Genomic DNA, 23874 nt, shown 5'->3' with positions numbered 1-23874 from the left:
AATATTAACACTGAGCCTCTGTGTTATCAGCAACCTCAACCGGTGAGGCAACGAGCTGCACTGCCTCTGTCCAAATGAACTGGCCTGTCAGACCACTGAATGTCAGGGAGGCTGAGCGAAGAGCTGCAAAATGTCAAACTTTCAGGAACTAAGAGAAACAGCTGTATTTTTAGACCAGTCATTTATTTTTTAACATAGTGTGGCGGCGTGTGAAAGTAGCTTCATTAGCCCAAGAATCTGTGCGCAAAGGAAAACAACAAAATCTCTACAGTGACAACATTTGTTGTGGGGTTTTTGTTGCTGAAGGCAGAGCAAAGTCTCAGCTCGAGCCTCAATAGCTGCGCTCGTGAAACTAGCAAACTAAAGATCTGTACCGTGGCAGACTTCAATCTTAATCTTTCTCTTTGTTTAGAGCTGCCTCCTCCATCTCATTGTCAATCAAAAGAAACGGATGCAGTCTGTTCAGTCTCGTCTCTGTCAATTAATTACTCAGCTGAATAGTTTTTGTTTTGCAGTGAGTATCTAAATCTGCACAAGAGCCATTTTCCATTTATTGTTTTCCACATAATAATAAAAACACTCACGCTGATTTGCCCTCGCTATCCAGCTTCACGGCGCTGACACCTTTCTTGGCGAGAAGCGACGCCACCTTCTCCAGCTCGCCATGCTCCACCGCAGCAAGCAGGCGCTCGTCATTTTTATTCCACTCATTGGCCTGAAGTCAGAAAGATGGAGAGAGGTGGGAAAAAAGAAAATACAGGAGGTGAGGGAGGGGACAAAAAGATGATATTAAATTTAATCAAAGGGATTATTATTGAATTATGTATTTCAAGTCACATATAACTAAACAAAATCATCATAATCCTTTGCATCATCAACAGTAAAACTCCCCAGGCTGTAAACAAAGGCATTTTTCAGATTTTAGGGTATTTATTTGATCACTGTGACATTTGTATACTGTACATAATTTCTCTAAATTGCATTTTACAGCTTAATAATAATATAAACATTCCAAAAAATGAAGCACTGTTCGTTGTCAGACATTAACAAACACATTAGCAAATTTGCAGCTGAAATGGCTGAGATGCCCCAAATCTGAGTAATCTTTTCTCAGAGGGAGAGAATGTTTTCTTGGCTTTTTATATGACCCACACAAACATTTGTCTCCATATGTGCACACACACCCACACACACACAAATATACATTGGCGTCATCCAATGAGGACACATACACACTGATATACACAAACCAAATGGCCCCACATTTGTATCGCTGACGGGCCGTTCAGATGGAGAGAAGTCAGCTATTGGAAAGCTTCAAGAATGATCTCATACAGAGACTATCTTGCAACACAGCAGCCTGATGGCACAAGATACAGCACAGGGAGCTTTATAGCCGCCTACCACTGTATTTACCTCCGGCTGAATACACAGCTCTACAAAGACAGGAAAACACATTTGCAATAAAACTAATACTGAGGACTGTGGTCTCAGACTACATCAAACCAAACTGGGGAATACCAAAACAGCAAAGTGGCAGCGTGACCATAAACATGTAGCATAGCTGGCCACCTGAAGAAGAACTCAGTACTTACTAGGACTGTTTAAAAAAACTTCAGATTTTCCACTTAGTCACATTTTTTATTCAAATGTTCCATAATCAATTCTGAAGATCACTATTGCACCTATTGTTAGGAAACATGTGCACATGTTACTGGTATGTACCGAATGTTTCAAGTAGTGTTTTGAAATTTCTACTTTGCACAAAACGAGTTATTTTAACCTGCACAAAAAGGTCATTTAAGTTAAAAAGTAACTTAGATATGGGTGTTCTGTAAACACAAATAATTACTTATTAGTGAACCTGCAGTTTACTGTCGGACTGTCATATTTCTGGATGGTTTACAGACTCTGGTCAATAGATCAATTCTACAAGAGGGACAGACTGCACACTGATCTGAGCTTTTGGTTTGTGTGTGTTTTTTTTTTTACGAGACTCTTATCTTTGGCTTCGAGTCGTGAAGCCATGCAAATCCACAGAACAGTGTGTGGCTTTTAGTTGAGTCAGTCTGTCTCTAATAGGAAGATAACTCTGATGTTTTGTCAACACAAATTATGAATTAGTGATCAAATGTGCAGTTTCTGCTCCGTCTATGATGAAAACAGCCACTACAGTGGACATGCAAGACTAATTACAGTCCACGTGTAACTCTATGGCATAACATTTAGTTTTAAAAGAATTTGCATAACCATGACATCCTTGTCACTAGTGCATGTTTTCTATTCTCAACTGTTTTGCACATGGACCTAAAAATACCATAGAAATCAGTCCTTGGACGACAGTTTTACGACCGGGGAAAAAGCACTAAACACAATTATGTTTTCAAGGAAACAACATAATTCACTTGCCTAATGTGGCAGAAATTTAAGACCCCAAGGTACAATTTTGTGAATGATTTAAGCAACTTTGGTATTTTTGTGCTGGAACCAAACTGTCAAGAATCAAACGAAAATGAATTGACCCTGGAAGTAGGAGACAGGTGTAGTATCCAGCCTGTTAGGACAGATCAGAGAGTGTGTCTGGAGGAGTTGTTGTTAAAGGAGCAGCAGTTTTAAAGAAAGTTTGTATTGTATTGGGGGGAAAAGTTAACCCATGGACCCCAGACCTGCTGGCAGCTCAAGTTCATTAGTCAGCTCTGCCTGCGAACACCTGTGCATATTAGGATGCCGTACAGTATTAGATTTGACCTGATGGCCTACTGACCTACACGTGATAAGAAGCTGAGCCCTGTGACTGCATAAATACCTGCGGTGGCAAACTGTACCCTATTTCAGGAAAGTAATAAGACAACATAGCTGTACACGGTGTAAATAACCTCTGTGGCAAACACCCAAATGCAATCACTGCAATACATTTTGCACAGCTGGTGGAAAAACGCAGTGCTATAAAAATCCCCTCTGCCACTGTAACAGCTAGGATGACCGAGCTCTGCAGCCTAAGCTACAGAGAAATGATTGTGGACCAGAAGGCAATTCCAAATACTAAATTGTTTGTATTTTGCAAAGTAAACATTGAGATTGGGGGAAAAAAATATTATTGTGTTTTGTGCAATGAGTTCTAGAGAATTGACTCTTATCCAGCTGTAAACAAATGCCCACGCACACACGACATCCAAGACGCCACATGATCCAGGCTTCAAAGCATTAAAGTGAGAGGTGAGACGCTATCCAGGAGATGGTGTAAGATGAGATGGGTCTTTCACAGATTGGAAATAACCAACTGGGTACCAAGACACTCAGCGCTGAGCACTGATTGAAGCATGTGAAAAAGATATGAATCTACCAGGTGGCCTGCCGTGTCTATGATAGACAGTGAAGGGCACACCTCATAAAGTGTACAAAAGTACCCAACATCAGTTCAGAGTAAATAAGAGTTGCCTAAGTCAAATATTTATCAGTGATGGTGGAAAATTTAGCAAACGATGTGAGTTTATATGAGACAGCATTTCCCTTTTTACCAGCATGTTTATTAGTGTGCACTAGAGACTTTTCAAAGTATAGTGCGCACTTGGCAGGACTCTGCATGAGCAGATCGTCTCTGAATGCTGCATGTGTTTACGTATTTGAGGACACGTCTCTCAATTCTCTAGCAGTGTGTTTCCTACATGGTACATATACATACATTGGCAGAACAATGAGGACAGATCCTCATTCACTTGTTTTATCAGTTTACTTGTGTTTTCTGAAATGACAGAGCAGTGAATTGTGCCGCTGATGACAGCAGACATGTGGACATACATCAGTCAGGTTCATTAAATGGGTAATTTAGTTCTGATTTCGATGAAAGGAGGAGGTTTTACATCTTTTTGAGGAGGTGCAGCACCTTGCTTGAGATGCTGACCATCCCTGGTGACACTTATGTAATACGAAAAAAAAAACCCTGACCTTCAGGGCAAGCAGATGAGGGCTACTTTACTCAGCAACTGCCATATTTTTAGCATGTGCGGCTACTGTTTGTATAACTTGTATTTATTATAAGAGAATATGTCCTAGGACCTGAGTGGCCTCTGTTAAACATTTGCCAGGGTTAGATCTGCCGGTGTGGAGCAAAACATTCTCCAAGGTGCTGTGGGGTCGGAGCCTGAGTGAAAGTGGAACAGAGAACGTGCATCTGTCTGTCACTATGATTAGTGTGCAGTGAAACATGACACAGCAGGAGAGAGCTGAAGCTATAGAGGACACATCCCATATGGTGTGGTGGATGGGAGTCCTTGTTTTCACAGAGGTGGGCTGGATTTGCCTCCCAGTGTGATGGTATGAAAAGTCTCATGATTTTCATACGGACAGTCATGTGTTGTTCAACGGCGTGAAGGGAACTGAGGCGATCAAATGCTAAAAATAGACACGGTTATGAGGTGGTGGAAGAAAAGGAGAACAGATAGTTTTAAATACTGTAATCATTAACAATCATTTTAAACCAACTTGTGTTTCCAGTGTTCAGTGCATTTGATTGAAACAGATGCTGTGCTTGTTTAGCTGCACTCAGTTCTTCTTATCTTGTTATGTAGACATCAGGAAGGGCGGGACTCTCTGCTGTAATTGAGTGCCTTTGTGATCCGGAAACAGCAGTAAAACAAACCCGCCATACATGACAGACAGTATAACAGCAGGAGTCACATCGTGCAGGTGGTGGAGTGAAACTTTCTATAACTTCAACCAGATTACTAAAGTTGAATTCAAGCCAAACTCATGTAGCGTTCACATGAATAGTTCAAGCTAGAAAACAAATGACTTTGATGTCACATCTGTAACGAACAACACACCATAGACACTCTGTTGTTTGTTTTTTCTGTGTACATGATTTCTTATTGTGATAAATGCATCTGAATCTCCTCATGTCTAGTATCTTACCACTGAAGGTAAGTTCTACATTGCCTGTGAATGTGAGGCCGTGTGATTGACTAACCACTTGTTCATTCTGGGATTGGCTCCAGCTTCCCTGACGTTGCTCTGATCAAACCATTGATTCTGCATCTTTTATGCAAAATTAAGTCCTCCGTCCTCGACAGTTCGACATTGAAAATCCAAATGATGTATGTTTCTCTTCCTCTTTTACCTCTGCTGTCAGTACTAAATAAGCTTTGCTAAGTTTTCCGCACACTCGCACGCAGCAGGAGAAGAATAAGATGCTCCCTTGTGAGTCTGGTTGTCTTGGTTCTTGTTTTCCACTCAAGCAACACATTTTAAACTCCTGCTATGAAGGGGATTTTTTTAAAGGGGATTTTGAGAGTTGTTCATCTGGACCAGCATATCACACAGACTGATGTCAGAAAGGCAAAAGTCCTGCTGCGACTGCACTCAGACTAGCTACAGACATATGTTGGGTAGATGTCTCACAAAGGGAGGATACAGGCTTTTAATGCATCACGCAACAAAACTACTACCAAAGTTTATCTTTAAAACATATACGCTTATGGAGGCAGGACAGAGTTTCTGTAAAAAGTGGTCAACCACACAAACCTGTTTGACTTAACAGAGCAGTAAGAGAAGTAACCTGGCAATTAGAAAGTTAGAGTGTGGTTTTTAAGTGAAGGGAGCCACAAAAACGGTACAGGCTCACGCAGTACTTCAAGACTGAGGTCCAGGGATGTGGGTAATGTATATTTTCATGGTTCAAAGCGTTGCACTCTCATGAACCGCACTACCAGCAACACCAAGCTTCCAGTTTGCTACACTGATATTCGCTTCAGTAAAGATTTGTTCATGCTCTTGCTCGCTGTCAGTTGCTTTTTTATCAAAGAACAACACAACATTTAGGGCAAAGAGAAGGGTAAGAAGGCGCACTACTCTGTGTCTCCCTACAGCTTCCCTGCTGGCAAAAGTTTCACTCTAAAAAATACGTCAACTCTGCAAAAGCTTTTACCTTGTCTGAACTTCCACTGTGTCTACAGAGGAGCGTCAACACTCCCTTTCACTATCAGGCAGAAATATGTAATGTCACTGTTTATTACCAGGGAAATTTATTATCACACAAAGAGGTTTGTATGACACACAAACCAGCCTTACATCATGCGCACATCTGTCTCAGAAGTGCACATCCTCCAGAATTCATGACTAATTTTACTGAGCAGGACTTCCTTTTTGTTGTCTGCAGCATCACACTGATCACCCTCGACTGCAGTATAAGAATATTATCCACCATAATTAACTAAAAACAGGCATTAATTCAGTTAAAGTAGCCATGTTGTGATTAGCATTGAGGCAGGTGAATGTCTTTGTTTGGTAAACAACATTGTAATGTCTCAATTCAAAAGCTGACAAGGTTACAGCTGACATTTGCAGCGGCTGCTCCTACAATGGTCTCATTAACAAGACCTGCATGAGGGAGAAACACTGAAATGGACTTTGGACCCCCACCAGCACTAATAGAAAAAATTACAAGGGAAACACTGTATAGCATGATCCTGCTTAATGGTCTCAGTGATTTTAATAGACCGAACCAAAAAAAAAAAGACGTGCCGTCACCACAGAGCAGCATGACAGCGATAGCATTCGACTACATTGTAATGGACAGCTTTAAGTGGAGCGGAAAGCACTGCTCCAGTTTCGGCCGCGCACACATCTAGTGTCATCGCAAGGAGGCTGATGAAATAATCATGTGCAGAGAGAGACGGTGCAAAATCAGCGCGAGGGCCTTGACTCAGAAAGTGATGGAACAAAGTGTGTTTGAGTTTTCTACACTATAAAAGGCAGGATCAAATATTGCCTGTACTGAGAGCGACAGAGAGGCAACGGTGCCATAACCCACATAAATAAGAAAAATATCTTTAAAGTAAATAACAACAATGGACATCAACATTTTAAGATAAGATTTTTTTTTGTTGTCTCAGAATATCATTTAAAAATCTGTGGCTACATTGGATGGGAGTAGTGATATGGGAGTAGTGATTTGAGGACAACAGGCTAACAGGGTTAATTTCAGGAACCATTTCCATGCGGAGAATAACAGAGTTACATTCTGGACATTCTTTGGATTCATTTTTAATACATCGGAGCCAAAAAAAATGCCAAAACATCAATTATATCAGGCCAGTCCTTACTGCTGTCATCAGAACTATGCCAAACTCCTCATTAAAGATTAACGTTTAATCAACAGAAAATTAATCAGTGACTATTTTAATAATCTATTAATCATTTATGCAATTTTTCAAGCAAAAAGCCAAACATGACCTAGTTCCAGCTTCTAAGCTGTAAGCAGGATATGCCTCTTTTTTGTGCTTTGTCGTAGCAACATGAATATATTTGGGTAAAATGTTAATGAAAATACTCATTACTTGCAGTGTTCTCCTCTTTGTGATGGACACAATGGAGCAGAGAGCGTGACAAATACTGTACAAACACTTCACATTCAAATCAATTATATCAGCACGCAACACATAATCTCATAATTATGTTGGACAATATCTGCTTGTGCTGAATATTGTAGCTTTGGCCCACATTGGTATGCAGCAACTGTAAGTCATAGGCTCCCTGATCCTGAGATTATAAACCAATAAAGATGAATGTCCATATGTTTGTTATGTCAGGAAGTTAAATAGAGCTCACTTTCTCTCTGGCTTTCAGTGCTGTTTCCTCAACTGTCCCCGTTCTCTCCGTCTTGATCTGCCTGTCTGCCTCTCCCTCAGGTTCTCCGTCTCTTTTATGTTTCTTACGTTGCGATAAGCGTGTTTACAGTGGGATCAGGGTGTGGACGGTAGTGTTTGCTCCCCCTCTGTCTTTACCCTGACACTCATTAAGACACACAAAAAGCTCACTGATAACACTAAGTGTTTCCTGTTTGTCCAGGCCTGAGGCTGGATGCAAGGACAAGGACAAGAGAGCAAGGAGCAATGAGACATGCTGAGAGACAAAGAAATATTTGGACTGGTATGTATAATCATTTTGACTACTTCTGTCCTGTGTAGTATTTTAAAGTTATTAAGAAAGAAGCTATGGAGTCACAACTTTTAAACATCAAGTCATTACTAAAGTTTTAGACTAAACTGTAAAGAAAACAGATGTGCATCAAGTATGTGTGACTGTTAATGTAATGGTTTTTGCATAAACATTTCTGCTCTGCTGAGTGTTTTTTCTGTTCCTCTGAACTGTCTCAGCTTTCTGAAGGAAAAACAAACCAAGATTGGGAAACGGTAATTCTTACATTACGTTCTGTATGTTTGTAGAGTTCAGCAGCTAGGAGCACACAGAGTTAAAGAGAAAAACATTTACTTTAGAAAACCTTTAGTATTTGCCTCCAATGAAGACAAAATAACATTTTTGTTTGTTCTTCTTTGATTTTGTGGGTGATCCTGTTTGCCTTCACTGTGTTCTCAATCACTACTGAAAGATGAGGGGAGGGCAGTCTAGTGTCAATTACAATGTTAATGTTTTGGTGCTACATATAGATTAGTAAAAGCTTACGTTAAGCGAAGAGACCCAGAAGCCTGCACATCTCTTGTGAACTCAGTTGAGACTAATAAAACAAGACACGTGTTAAGAAAATCCTTTCCCAGGAAGTCTAAAGATTAGAAATCACAACGCATAGCCATATCCATTGCAAATTTCACGGAAATCTGAGAACTACCTTTCCAGATGACTTGTCATGGATTAAAGTCTTATTTAAGCGAGGTTTGACCTGACCGTGGCACCAAAAATCACCATTAATCATAATCTGGGAATGAAAAATATCCTTGACGAATTTCATGGTGATCGTTCCAGTAATTGTGAGGAAATCTTGCTCTGGACTCAAGTGCTGGACAGACAGACCAACCAACAAGGCCCTGCTGTCTGCTGGGCAAGAAAAACAAAACACTTTGCCACGAAGAGAGAACAAAAGGGAAGTAGATGGGAAAAGACAGAGTAGACTGAGTGAGGAAGTACCATGTCTAAAGATAACGTACTGGGAGAAACTGACAGACCAAAAAAGCCCAAAACATGGAAAGGAAACACAACAACTCAAGTCAGGTTATGTCAAGTAGAAAAGGAAAAAAACAAAACAAAAGTAGCACAAGATTACTAAAATGAAAAAACAAAGAAACTCTTATTAAGTCTTTCCTTCGTCGCAGGTTCTTAGACTGAGGAACTGATCAAACATAACATGAGCACAAAAAACACCGTTTCAGTTCACTCACTAAATCAGATTTTCTGTGTAAACAAGAATTGTATTGTCTATGGGATTACATGCAGAGATGACAGATAAAACTAAATAATTGGATAAAGAAAAGAAGGTCAGACGGAAGTTAACATGACAGATTTACCTCCAGAGGGAGAAAACTAAACCTCCATACAGTACAGGTTACGAGAATATTCTTTGTTTGGGAGAGCGATTCAGAGACACAGGAGGGCAGTACAGGAAGTAGAGGAGAGGATGGAAGGGTGAACAATGTACAGGACAAAAAGGAAAAGAGACAGTGAAAGAAAGACAAAGTTTGACACATCTACAATATCAATGCCCTTTGATCAGCAGTGGCTCTTAACTTCAAACCCCCTTATCTGCAACAAAGCAGATGCTCAGATGTCCTCAAACAATACATCCTTTCTCTGGGGCCACAGCTGAAACTGCTTACTGCCCTCTGTAGCACAAATACACAGGCACACACACACACACACACACACACACACACACACACACACACACACACACACACACACACACACACACACACACACACACACACACACACACACACACACACACACACACCACAATAGTTTACTAGACTCTGAAACTAAAACCCAGAATAAGAGAGTTGTAGGGCTGGACGATTATTGCAAAAATCATAATCACGATTATTTTGGTCAATATTGAAATCACGATTATTTACACGATTATGCGGGGGGTGGGGGACTATGGAGGATTTATAGCTTGACCATGCTACATTATTACCTTAAATAAACAGTGCCAATGTGTGTTTAAGGTTTTTAAGTTTATAATTTCAAATATTTATTCAAAATTAATTTAAAACTTTTTTTTTTAAGTTTTATGATCCAGCAGCAGAAACTATACAGGATCTTTAGCTTAACTTTTCTACATTTTTACCTTGAATAAACAGATTTGGAGTAATTGTCATGGTTTAACTTATTAAGAGGGAGAATGGAGGCTCAACCTGGGAAGATCAGAGCCTCCGCCCCGCTGCGCTGTCCCAGCTCTCGTCACGAACGCACCCCATAACTTTTCTTTTTCTTTTTTTTTTGACGCGCCCCATAAGTGATCTCTTGTTTATGACAGATTAAACTACACAAATACACGTCGTAACATCGTATAACGTTATCCGCCGCTCTACAGATTGCTTTGTAAACATATGCACATGTAGCCTCCGGGCCAGGGGAAGAGGAGGAGGAGGAGGAGGAGGGTTGTTGTTGTGCGGCCGCTTTGAGGAGACGAGCGAGTGTTTTAAATTATTATTTCCCGTTCATTCGTCCTGAGCGGTGGCCGCTGCTCTCTCTTCACTGGCGCTGATTTTTAAACGCCGCCGTCAACACACGAGTGGACTCGTCCACAGCATTAACTGAGAGAGTGAGAGCAGTGCATGCGCGGGGGCGGAAGCGCGCATGTGTGTTTTTCAGAATAAAACACCAAACAAAAAAATAATCGTTTTTCTTCGATTACAGTGTTTTTATGATCGTGAGAAGCCAAAATCGTAATCACGATCAAAATTCGATTAATCGTCCAGCCCTAGAGAGTTGGTAGACAGAACTGCTAAACAAAGACCAGATGGTTGCTCTCACACTGAAAGATGCAGCTACGTATTTCACAATAAAGTCCGGTCTGGACCACAGGTTTGGATAATGTAACAAATTTACATCATATTTTTCATTTGACAACTTTGTTTTAGATTAACCACGCTTTTATTAACGCCACAACCTCCCCAATAAATTAATTTTGTTTGTGAGAAGAAAAAAAACTGGTGAACACTGGAACCATCAATTTATTATCCGTATACATGAGCCAAACCTGTACAGGTTTCATATATCACGCTGTCTTTAGAACACCATAACTCTGCAATAGTTTGGTCCAGAGACGTATCACCTATTTCACTTGAAATTAGAGAATCAGTGCTTTCTAACGAGCCCCGCTTCGTGTGTATCACTGACTTTGATCGATAAACTAACATGGAAAGTTGGAAAATATTTGGAGGAGCCGCCTGGTACGCTGCTGCTTTCTCTCTGTTAGTTTATCCATCGATTCTCATCTACGTTTTTGCCAGTGATGTTTAGAGTCATGTCACTGTATTGGATATTCCTATTATCTCTAGTCGGTGCTGTCACAGCCAATCAATGTCTGATTCAGACACTTGGTTGTTGCATTATACCCAAACTAAATGGGAGAAATATCACATTATTCTGAGCTTAGAGAGAGGAGAAGTTGCTCTAAGTTTATAGTGACTGTAAGCAAAGGATGAGACCAGTCAGATATTTAGTGCTGCAGAAGCTTCAGAGTGGATTTTTCAAAAAGAAGAAAATAAAAACACCCATTAATCCTGCTCCAAAGAACGAGCATAAATCATGATCGGATAAAGATAGAAACTTCAAATCACTTCTACAACAATCCAAACAAATGTGTGCAATATATGGTGTGCAGTGTTTTTCTCAAAATAAAGGAAAAAACAAGAGTTGGTGTTAGTTTTTCTTGTTTTATGGTCTATTGCCATCTATTACAGTGTAAAGTGACATATAATTAGCCGAGTCTGTGTTTCATTAAGTGAAACTTTCACAAAGAAAAAACTGATTAGTCTTAATGTGGACCTCGGGGTGCTCCACCAGTCTAACGCTGCACTCACTCCTCCTATCCTCCTAAACTGCTCACTTTCTTTTTTCATTTTTCATTTTTTCCTCTCACACATCACTTGTGGCAGTTTATCAGACCATCCGTCACTCTCTCTCTGTGGAGCGACAAAAGAGTTTATATGCAAATTCTTTAACATCTGCAGCAGCACTCCCTGAGCCTGAGACCTGTAAACACACTCTAATGTGTAAAATCAGTGGAGTTGCTTCACAGACGCTAATGAGAACAATGCTGAATGGCACCACTACTAACACCAAATGTCTGCCAAGGGAGCTTCTTTGCACCAACTTTGCCAACGTCCCAGACTGCCAAACAGAATATTTGTGCCCTGGATGCACTGCTGAGAAATCCTCAAAGGAACCAAGTTGCAGTCAGCATGTAAATATAACTAAGATGAGACATGCATCATCATCATCTGTTCATGATGACGTGGCGCCTTGAAGACCTTATTTTCACATGATTCTTGGCCTTCCTCTATTTGTGTTTATTACTGACAGTCATTTAGTATTTCCTTATCAATTTTATTGGGATTGCAGTGGGCTGTTCTGTCCAAAAAGCTTTTAAACAGAGGTGGATTATGGAACGTAATTAGAGTTTATTTTTCTTAGGTGATAAATTAAAAATATGATATGATCTTAATATTGTTTTAAAGGTAACTCAGCCCTTCTACTGTTGAAAAGGCATCAACAGTAAAACTTGAGAAAAACACCAAGTTGTCATCACGTCATCCATCAGCCTCCCTTCACTTCAATTGACTTCAGAGTCGACCCTTGAAAAACTCAAAACATGTCCCTTTGACCCCTCTAATTGCCTCTTCTTTTAGTGTTTTTCTTGTGCTCCTCCGAGGCTCTCACAAACAATGTGTGTAGTTACAGGAATACTACGAGGTCACCATGACTCTCATAGCTCAATCACAAGAAGAAACTATGGTAGATTAGAAATTTGTGAAATAGTGAATTCAGAGGTTGTTTTTAGAAACTCCCAAACCTCAGATAATTACATTGTTCTTGTCATTGAAAAGTTCTTATTTTCTGATTCAAAAACAGACAACTGGTGCAGAAGTCCAACGTGGGACATTTATGGGTGAAAGAGGACCACCAGTAAAAACCAGCCCTCATGCAACACTTCCTCCTGACACAAATAGCCTTTCCTGCCCTATAAATAAACACTGTTGGACTTGGAAAGCAACCAGCCTCATTACGCTGAAGGGCTGCTCATAAAGTCAGTGGAGTAGGGCAAAATATACTGTATCGCTCACTTCAGATTGGATAGTGCAGGCAGTTCAAACATGCTCACACACACACACACACACAACACACACACTCACATTTGTGTACAGACATCAGTTAGCTAATGTGCAAAGAGTCAGGACAGAGTAAAACCGTAGTAACACAGACTCTTTCACCGTCGTGCTGAACACAATGGATACAATTTTGTGCAACAAAACCCGAAAAGGGAAACAGTTCATCTGGCCACTCAGCTTAGACTTGAATCATTAAACTGTCTCTTCCATCACTTAAATCATTAGATGGAACTAAAAACACACCTCGCAAACGTTTGCGAGTGAAAACAGTTCTCGGAAGTAAGCAGCAAATCAACGTGCAACGCCAGAAGTCTCTCATGAAGTTAAGTTCTCATAGTTTTTTCAGGTGAACTGAGTCTAACCCTTCCTCTATCCATCTCCTAGCATGAATATTGTTCCAGTTGTTCGGAGCAAGCCAAACTAAACAAACCCTCTGAGTCGGACCGGGGGGGGTGGGGAGCCTGACTGCCCTTCTTTCTCAAGTAGGGTTTCTCTCTGGCTCTCTTTCTTCTCCATCGTCCCCAATCTCTCCTCCTTTATCTTAGTCTTTTAATCATGTCTTCCTTTATCCACTTCTTGTTCCTTATTACTTCTTCATCTGTGTCTCTCGTCTTTCATCATTCTTCACAACTCCTCCCCTTTTTCTTTAAGCTCTCAGCTGAACTCCCCTCATCCACCATATCTGCTCCTGTCTATCTTTCTGGTGCCGCCATCATTATCAGTGATTAGTTGCATCTAACACCATGACTTCATCCACACATGAACCGTGTCAAAAGACGTGTCAGTTGAGTGAGTCGTGCCCCCACAAAAACAAATTCTCATGAACACAAATGCGTAACCATACACACACAGCAGCAGATAAGTACCTTGCATCATCATCAGCGTCCTCACACCCACAGCAGACAGCATGTAAGCCTCTGACAAACACGCACCCATGCATAAATGAGCATGCAAACACATGTACAGACACAAAGGTCACACCCGCCTCCCTTTACCATGCTCAGTGCCTCATGTATTTGCTGACAAGCAGGTTTCCTGGCTCTATGTCTGTAGTTCATGTACACAGGCGATAAGGAATAAAGAGATCCCATGGGCAGTTCCTGCTTTAATTGGATCCATGTTTAAACAGGCCTTAAGGCATTTTCCTCTTGCCTTGACTTGGATTAATTCAAAGTATTTGAAGTCTGTAATTTTTAACATTCTTGGAGGAGGCCATGCGGTGTAATCAAGGTTGAAACTTAGGGATCGTGAATACAGTGATATAATCAACAGCAAACTAACTATGGACACTAATTCAGCAGACTAGGCGGACTGGACATCTGCATAACCTACTGTAAGCAAGAAGACCAGTACAGAAAAGGTTATTATTAAGGTTATTAGACAGTTTCTCAAAGGAGATATAACATAACATTTAGCTGAATGGCATTTACTCTCATTTGCTTAACTGATAGGGTTTAGTAAAGACTGTTGAAACAAGTATGACGAGGACTGCCCTAATACCTTTGAAAGTATCAGCATCAAGGAGCGTAAACCAGAGAGTCATGTAATGCCCCAAGGCTACTGAGACTAAACACTGAATTCACCTCATTACATCACATCAGTTTGTGTTACACCCAACCTAACAAAAAGAAATCAGTAACAGATTGTTACAACACTTCTTTTTTTCTAGTATGACAGGTGAAAATCAACCTTTTGCCAAAAAGCTTTAGATCTTTTTTTTTCTATCAAACAACTGATCAGTTAAAGCAGAAGTAAGCGATCCGGTCGTTTTGGCTAACTTCCTGTCAGCCGATGGAGTTAGCAGCCCCCGCCCTCGTCCCTACGTCACCACATTCACGCGCATCCCTTGGCTGCGGACACAGAGAGGACCGCCCCTTTATGCAGTTCTCTCTCCTCATTGGATAAAGGTTGTAGGATACAAGGAAAGTTTTCTCCTCGGCTTACAGCAGAGCAGAGTGACTGACAGACCCGTGTTTCGGACAAAACACTATATAAATGATTGCTGTCGGAAGATATAACTATTTAAGACTAACACAAACATTCCGCTTACTTCTGCTTTAATCATCTAACTGTTTTAGCTCTTAACTCTGTCCATCCCGTTGGGTGATCAGGTCAGGGTAAACCTCAACCCAAGCTTGACTTGACTATGATTGGTTGTACTGTAGGATAGCTTGTCCTCCTGACAATCATGATTGAATCAAACTGATGAGCAGTGTTAATCACCTTTATTTTTATTTCTCTGATTTGCCGTATGTGATTTTATATCAATATTGATTCTGGATTGTGTTTTCTCTCAGCTGGACCCAGATACAATCTCAATTTGCTGTGTGGAGTAAGTGTGAACAGGGTGATAGTCTTGTCCCGTGAACTCCTGATCTGTCTCCTGCTGAGAAGAGACAACACATACATACAGTAGACGGGTCGGGCATACACCCTTCCTCCACCTCCTTTCTACCAGATTAATGCCAGGCTGTCCCTGAGGTTTTACTGTCGCTCCCAGTACTAATACCCTTTCACTACACCCAGCCAGAACAAACCATTCCACGCCAGACCAAGTCAATCTGGGCCAAATCAAACAGAGCCAAGTGGAGATACTTCAGGCTGTGGTTCAGTTTAAAAGAAACCTATAACTGAAGGACTGCTACATTATTAGGTTACTACATAATGATTTTTTATGTTGTGGCTGTACTATTTTTCAACTTTTATGGAAACAGTGGGCGTAACATTTTCCTTTAATGGCTATACAGTATATTCCTTGATGTACTAAGAAGCCGGGGGAATGGTTTCATGTCAACCAAACTGTGCACAAAGCATTTTTAGAAATGTTTTCAGATGATCAGCATGTGATTTTCTGTACAGTGCTGCTGCAGCAAATACATTTAATATCTCCTGACAAGCAGAGCCCCATTCTACCCATAGTACACAGCTACATTCAGGTTCTATAGGTGTCAAAAAATATAGTAAATGTACAGTTTATTCTCCAGTGTCACGTAGCCTGGATGAACTGAAGCCATGAAACAGATGTGTAGTGAGAGGAGACAGCATAATCCACACATCAATTAGACACAGAGAGTGGATGATAAGGGGAGTGGGTGTGTGTGTGTCTGCTCATATGCTAGATACTGACATGGATGTGAAACCGTGTGTGTGTGTACGTGTGTGAAAGCCTTGAGTAATCCCGCTTAGTCTAGCAGCTGGGGGAGCAGGTCTAAGTAGTGTGCCAGTAGGACGGGCTGAGAGAGGGTTTAATACTAGACCCACTGTCAACAATAGAATACACTGACAATAACAAAGGCAGACTGGGTATGTGTAAGTATGTGTGTGCAGTGCATGTGTGTGTACAACAGCGCAGTAATGTGCTTGGGGGATGGTAGTAAAGGGCTGAGAGTAAGATAATAGTCTAAGCAAATTAACTAATTTAGAGCAGCTCCGTTCAAACAGCAGGGACTCACTTGTTAATGTAGTCTCAGAGGGTCGCCGCGCTCTACAGCAGTTAATTAAAATTTCTCTAATTACACAAGGGTTCAAACATTACGTTTATTTCAAGAAACCCACAATAAAAACGGCTGTGTTTTGTATTTTAAGGCAAAGCTGTAGCACAGATGCTTGTGTGTGCACAGTAGTTCATATTTGAGGTCTAAAGCATCTTTTGTTACATGACAACAAGGATTAGCAGGAAAACATACAGTGTCGCGAAAAGTATCATTTTGGTATCAGTAGGAAACATGGTACTGTCAAACCAAGCCTAATATCAACTAAGTCTAACATAAATGGATACAGATAGTGCTGTTGGGCCCACATACTGTATTTCAATAACAATCAATACTCTACAATCAAGCTCCCAACTCCATAACACCCAGAACCACTTATTGATCAACTGACAGACAAAATACATTATCATTTCCATTCTACCTTATTTGACCATGCCTTTGTATCCACCTCAGTTGTTTGTGTCCAAAAAGTCGGATTGGCAAAAATGGATTTAAAATGATATCAGTGAGGTCTAATTTGAACATTAAAAGAAAACCATTCTCACCAATATTTCCACTATATTATTCACACTGTGGTGCTCTGCTGTTTGATGTGAATCTTTCATTTTCAATTCCTACAGATAAATGTTAAGCTGTGAATTAAGATGCAATAGACAAACATAACTGCAACACTGTTTATCAATATCGCTAGCGCAGGTCACAGTGAACTCATTTCTGACAGCTGACTGTTCAGACATGGCTGAAGCAAAATGCCTGTAAGTCTCTCTGTGGCTTTTTGCCAAACCCATTCCCAGAAACCAGATTACACCGTCTGCTTGTCTTCAACACGGCTCTCACACACACACAAACACACATAGAAACTCCCTCATTATACCAACTGTTTGGCCAAATGGGCTTAGCTGAAATGATCCACAAACGAATCCCAAAAATGCCAGTGATGCACTGCAAAGACATATTCAGGCAGAGGCAGCATTCAAACACAGACACAGAGTCTAGCAGACAGACTTGCAAATATGTCAGAACACACACATAAGTGGTGGACACACACGCACGCACTTAGAAAAATTCCTCCGGTTCACTTTGACCTTGCATATCTACACACCTGCTTTGTGAGTTTTGAAAAAGCAAACCGGCGTTTCTCCCTCTTAAGCACTGCAGAGAGCAGAATTCAGGTGGAAATTTATTGTGGAAAATGTCAGCTCACAACACAGCCATTATGATCCTAGTGCAGAAAAAAAATACTGTTATTATCGCCGCTGTGTAATCTGTGAGAAAAATCACACATTCTGCTGCGTTTCTCAGTCCATCTTTTGTGCAGCATTAACGCTGTTTCATACTGAGGTTGGAAACGCGCAAGCACCCTCAGTGTAGGCGGCGTTTTTACACTACTTAGCCTTCCAGTGTATTCACAGGGCAGCATTTGAGAAAGCCAAGCTACTTAACCTGGTGACACATCCTGCAGAGTCTGCACGGCTGTACAGTTTAACACAGTTTTCATGCTACAGTATTTCTATGGCCAAACATATTTTCCAACAAATATGCTGCTAGGTCATTTTCAAAACATTGTAACCATTCTCTGAATCCAATGTTGAAATAAGGGTGTGTTACTGAGTGGATGACATCAAATTCGAATTAGGCAATTGTAGTTTGATGTTGACTTAATGAAGGGTCAGACCTGTTGGGCGATTCAAGCACAGCTTTAAGTGCCAGCATTAACAGACTTTAGTTTTATTTCAGAGCGTATTGATTGAAGACTTTTGCCTACATCATCCGTTAAAGCACAAGCACTACATGAACCTACACTGTATAGTGGAAAATAATACATGTTGTGCAATTAATATTTCTTCCCGTTTGGATGTGTGGTCTTGGATAATTAATCACATTTATAACCAACACACAACCTGACATTCACATCTATCAGTATCAGGTATCAGTAATAAATAATCACTTCTAGTTCTGTGGCTGACACTATCAGGCACAGAAGCCTAATCAATAATTCCGGCACCTTGACCATAACAGAAAAACTTCAAATGGACTCTGGCCCTAATTCTTTAAGATAAAATAATGCCACAGTATGGTAAGATAAGAAAAACACTCATAAGTAAAGTGCATGGACTTGTGTGTATCTGAGGTTGAGACTGTCTTCATCCCTCTTCCTCCCTCAGTTTAATATTCAAACCCCAAGATATAACTTATGGCTGCAGCACTACATCAAACGGAAGATGTCTTGTGCATAAATCGTTACGCAACCCCTGCTGTTCACCATGAAATATTTCTCATGTTTGGAAAATTCATGATGTGAAATGGAATTTAAAACAAAGCTTGTTACACTGACCCCAGCATGGGCCAGGCAGCATTAAACAGGTAAAATGAATCAGTGTAATGATGTGTTTGCATGTTATGTAAAACGTCTGAATGATATAATTGAGGTTTAAGGTTAAAGTGATGGGATCGTTTGAGGTAATTACAGAGATTTTTACGTGTTGGAGCAAGAAGCAGTATCATTTTACAGAAAAAAACACATCCTGTTCTCTCCTTCAGTCACATTTTTATATGTCCACTTTATTAAGGCTTCATTGTTGTTGGACATGTTTAAGTAAAGCTCTGGCTGCACTGCGCTGCGGGACAAACCTCAAAGTGAGGTGTTAAGTAAAGATTTGACACTAGAACACATATTCCATTACACATTATCTTGAAATGTCTTGACTTCATTAAAAAAAAAAAAAAACTCTTTACGAGGGCATTAAGTTTCTGTTATTTTGTTATAAAGTGTAGGGCTGGTTTTGGGGGGAACATTCCTGTGTAATCTGTCACTGACACACACAGCCCAAAATAGAACCAAAGAGATATTTTCTTTCTATTACGGTTGTTCAGGGTTTCTATAAAAAGCCATGGAATGACTATTGGCTCAAAGGACAAACATCCTGGCTTGTGTGTGAGACTTTTTTTTTTCTTTGCATACCTTAATCACGACCATTAATTATAATCACTAAGTGTGCAGTATAAAAGTGGCACTGTTTTACCCACATACGAAATGAATGTGCACATGAAAGAAGGGATACTGGTCTGTAACTCTGTATTTCACAAAACAGCTCAGAGGAAAATGATTTTTATCTGTAACCTCAAAATATAGTTGCCCAGATGCAGTTTTCCAGAAAGCAGCAGGACAGAAGGACATTGTTTTCTCATTATAGCACAGAATCAATATGTCAGGCTTGACATACATGCACAGAGGGTGTAGTATTGACTCGGGTGATGGGGCAGGGCTTGGCATGAAATGTGAAATATACAGTTTGCAGCACAATGTACAGTACCATATTGATGTAAAACAGATTCATTACAATTAAAAGATAAGGTATGAGATATTCAAGTGCTCAAACTGCGACAATGCATGTGGGTGTGAGGTCTGCAAAGGCATGGATAACTGCAAATGGCCTCGGTCGTGTTTCTAAGCAACATTCACATCCACTGATCTTCTCTTTCTTCTCTCAAACCGCCTACAACTCGCTATTTTTGTGAGGACTAGCATTTCACTTCCAAAGCATCCAACTATTTTCAACTCGTACTGTAACGACACAGGTTTTGACTGGAAAGCACATGGCAAAAGGTGAGACCGCCACCGTCCATTTTACTCTCTGAGGGGGGAACTAACTGTGACCTTGCAGCTCAATCCTGGACCCAATATTTTCCAGAACAATGGACACTATTGTGCTCCCCCACATAGCTGACTGAATTTGCAATCATTTACTAATATCAGGACATAGGCCATGCAAAATTGCAGGCAGTTAAATTAGGCAACAGGAAAAATGCCAGTTTTACAGGTTTTTCTATAAATAGACAGATATTTATGCTTCGAAGATCTATAAATGTTCTTCAAGTCTTTGATTTGCTCTGCTCTCACTTGAGTCCTGCTCTGTGCACAATAACCCATACCCTGCAGTACGTTGTGACTATAATTGAGTAAAGTCATGGATGTGCTCCACCTAATTCTTCCTGTGCGGGACAGTCTCTTTCAACAAAGCATGCCATTTAACCAGAGCTCATCATCCTGCCCTGCCACACACTCCTAATCTTATGGAAACTGCCTACATAAACCTAGTGTCTAATTTCCTCACTCCATAGCCCAACTTAACTATTTGTGACACTCCCTCTATCCACTAAAACCGATCCCATTCATCCAGCAGCCCTCCAGACTTTTCCTGTCTGGCATTTGACTCTGTGTCATTACGGTCACCGTGACAACAGATGAGTCAGATGCTGTGGAGACGCCTCACTTCCTGTGAGTGTAAAGGATCTTAGACTGGGACTGAATAAATGACTGAACCAATACGGAGAAATTCCTCCCTAAAGAGTGATTCACAGTCAGCAGGATCAAATCCTCATCTGGAACAGTGCAGAGTCGAAGTATCTGAATGTACTTGTGGTCTTTGTTGGATTAATAGAGAAAAAAAAAACCTTCCAAAGTGGCCCAACATGAGAATCGTGCGGTTTCTGTGCTGCATTTCTGTATAAAAGCCTGTGTCATATCGCCAACACCACAAATCATGATTTTTTAACATCGTGACCCCGCTTTCAGGGTCCTCAAATTATCATGACACCCTCAATTAGAGCTGAAAAGTTGTCATGTGAAACTGAACATGCCATGCTTTTCTTTCTGTTTACAAGAGCATAGAGGGAGCTCTGAATTGATTACACGGACCTTATCATAGAAATCTATTTATTTTATTTTTCTAAACTATTTATTTTTTCTTAAACAAATAACAAAACATCAACGAGCCACTGGGTGCCGGTGACCTCAAGGTTGAGAAACTCAACCATAAATCATCTGCAACTGCTCAAACCATACATGCACAGACACTGACTCAGTCATGCTGACATACACCAAGCACACATGGTTGCATGTGCACACACTTTACATGAGCACATGTTACAATACTTACATCAGTTTTTCTAAACTTGGCTTTAAGGCTCTTCATGTTCAGTCCGGTCCATGCAGTCACTCACTCAGTCACTCAGTCAAGGCTGTGGAGGGGGGAAAAAAGACAACACAGATGTTTAAACTCAGCCTCAGTGATGTTTGCTGCCTTTACAAATGTGATTTAGTCTGTCTGAAAAGGCTCAACTACCTGACTTAGGAAGTATTTTGTGACACTGTACCCACACCAGCTACAGTTAAGATGGGGTGTAAATGTGCAGTGTGAAGCAGGGGGATTGATGGAGGTAGCACTACTTACTGTCAACATTGTCCTGACTTAAAAACTAGTTTCATAGGGTTAGGGATCACAACACTGTAACAAATATTATACTGTTAGTCACCTACTACTCTTAAAATAAAGTTTAAAAACTACATAGTTTGTGTAACTGACTTGGCATTACCACATGCAATTCTAATTCAAACCTGTTGCTAGAAGTGGTATCTGTTTTGTATTGTTTCCCACTGGGATGTTTCAAATCACCGCAAAATCCTTGTGGATGTCTGGCGACTGTTTTTGTTCGCCTCCTAGCGTATTTCCAGTTTTTCATGCCTTAAATTACCTTGTTGATGACTTGCCCCCCAAAATATCCTGGAGTGTTCCAGCCCAAACTGGGCTACTTACTCCATTATTGTTATGTCCGGGGTCCACTGTGTCAGTTTGTGTTAGAGACTTACTTTTTTTGAATGGTAAGGTCCTGAAGAAATCTTTTTGTTTTTTTAAATGTTGCATTCATAAAGGGCACATTTGAGTTTTGTGGCCAGATCCTGTCACTTCTGTTGAGGAGCTGTTTTTGTGCAGTGAGTGCACCAAGGACAACCATGTCTGGGCTCCTTTGCCAACATTCAAAACCATTGAGATTAACACATTTACCTACCACATTCATTCAGATTTACTGTAAACTATAATGTTGTCAGTCCATCACTGACAAAGTATGCAAATTCAAAACCCCAATCAATACATGGTAATGTCTTTTGAGAGCATCTCATTTGGATACATCATAGTAGAGTATCATAGGAATGTGCAGTCTGACGTGCGGCTGTAAAGCAGGACACTTTACCCCTGAATCCGCTGTCAAGATTTCTACTGAAGCACGTAGTGAGTCTGGTAATGGACTCATAATGGGAAACAGAAGCCTAGAGTTAATCAAATAGTTACCTGTGCATATTTTCATTTCTTACAGCTCCTCCAACAATGGAAGTGGTGCACGGGTACGTGAATACACCACGGGAGAAGCTGCAACTCGTTTAGCACAAAAAAGTATCAAAGGCGCGAGACGTGCACCGTTGTACACAAAACACTTGAATATCAGATTGAGCCTCGTATCTGCACAGTAGGCTAGCTACTTGTCTAATTTACCAGCGGGAGTTAACACAGCTCAAGTTATAAAGCTTCTGTTAGAAATATGAACAGCAATTATTTCGAGCAGCGACATCTTACATGATATGAAATAACTGGACTCACTTACCCTGTTATGTGTTGGAGTCGCAGGAAGGCTGGACACATAAAAGAAACGGACACTCAAACCGCTTTTTTTAGTGGCAAAAGCAGCTCAGCAACCGAACCGGTGAGAAAACAGCCAACCGTCGTTGGACTAAAGTCGAGCAGGAGGATGCATAAAGGAGAAGAAAACGGTGCGTCCGCACAGCTCCACACTGACCCGGCTCGGCTCGGCTCGCATACATTAAAAGTTGAGCTGTTCACGGACTCTCGCCTGTCTCTCGCTCCGGGACTCAACTCAACTGCTGCAGCCCGGTTTAGGAAAGTGACGTCACTGTCCCAGTGCTCTCGTGACCGCGGCGAGCGAGCCCTCTTGTGTTCTCCATTGTGGTCCATTCATGTTCTGGTTTAAAGGGGTGTTTCCCACAAAACCACACTAACACACAGCTAGAAAAGTACAAATTAGTATAGTCGCAAACACTCGCACTCCTTTACAGGCATAACTTTATGTTACTTCACCACAGCGTATGTGTTTTGACCAGACTCTAAATTATGAAAGGCTAACTGGTTGTAGGTTTTCATGTAACTAAAAATGTCATAGCCCATTGAGACAATGGGCACAATCTCTTTTGAGTCTCTTTGTACTTTCTTATGCCATGTGTGGTTGACCTACTTCACTTTGTAGTTGTTTTGTGTCTCTTACTCTCTTTGATGTGGTTTTGAGTCTTAGTTGTCGTTTGTGTCTCTTTATAGACATTTAAGCCTCTTTGTAGTTGTTCTGTATCATTTTCCGTCTCTTTGTCAATGTTTGCAGGCTCTATGAGGTGTTTTAATTCACTTTCC

General features: G+C 40.7%; 1 protein-coding gene across 1 annotated transcript in view; it reads right to left on the bottom strand.

The window, feature by feature from the left end:
• Window positions 1-23368, bottom strand: part of rai14 (retinoic acid induced 14) — a 37973-nt gene extending 14605 nt beyond the window's left edge. The window contains exons 1-3 of the mRNA XM_083984278.1: window positions 23060-23368; window positions 21559-21640; window positions 585-715 (exon numbers count right to left, since the gene is read on the bottom strand). Coding sequence (XP_083840404.1) covers window positions 585-715; window positions 21559-21594 — 167 coding nt within the window. The 5' untranslated portion in view covers window positions 21595-21640; window positions 23060-23368. The remainder of the gene's footprint in view (window positions 1-584; window positions 716-21558; window positions 21641-23059) is intronic.
• Window positions 23369-23874: the final 506 nt, after the last annotated feature.

Source organism: Trachurus trachurus, assembly GCF_905171665.1.
Source record: "Trachurus trachurus genome assembly, chromosome: 12".
NCBI lineage: Eukaryota > Metazoa > Chordata > Actinopteri > Carangiformes > Carangidae > Trachurus > Trachurus trachurus.
The sequence above is the reverse complement of the archived record's forward strand: the minus strand, read 5'-3'. Positions and strand labels throughout refer to the sequence as shown.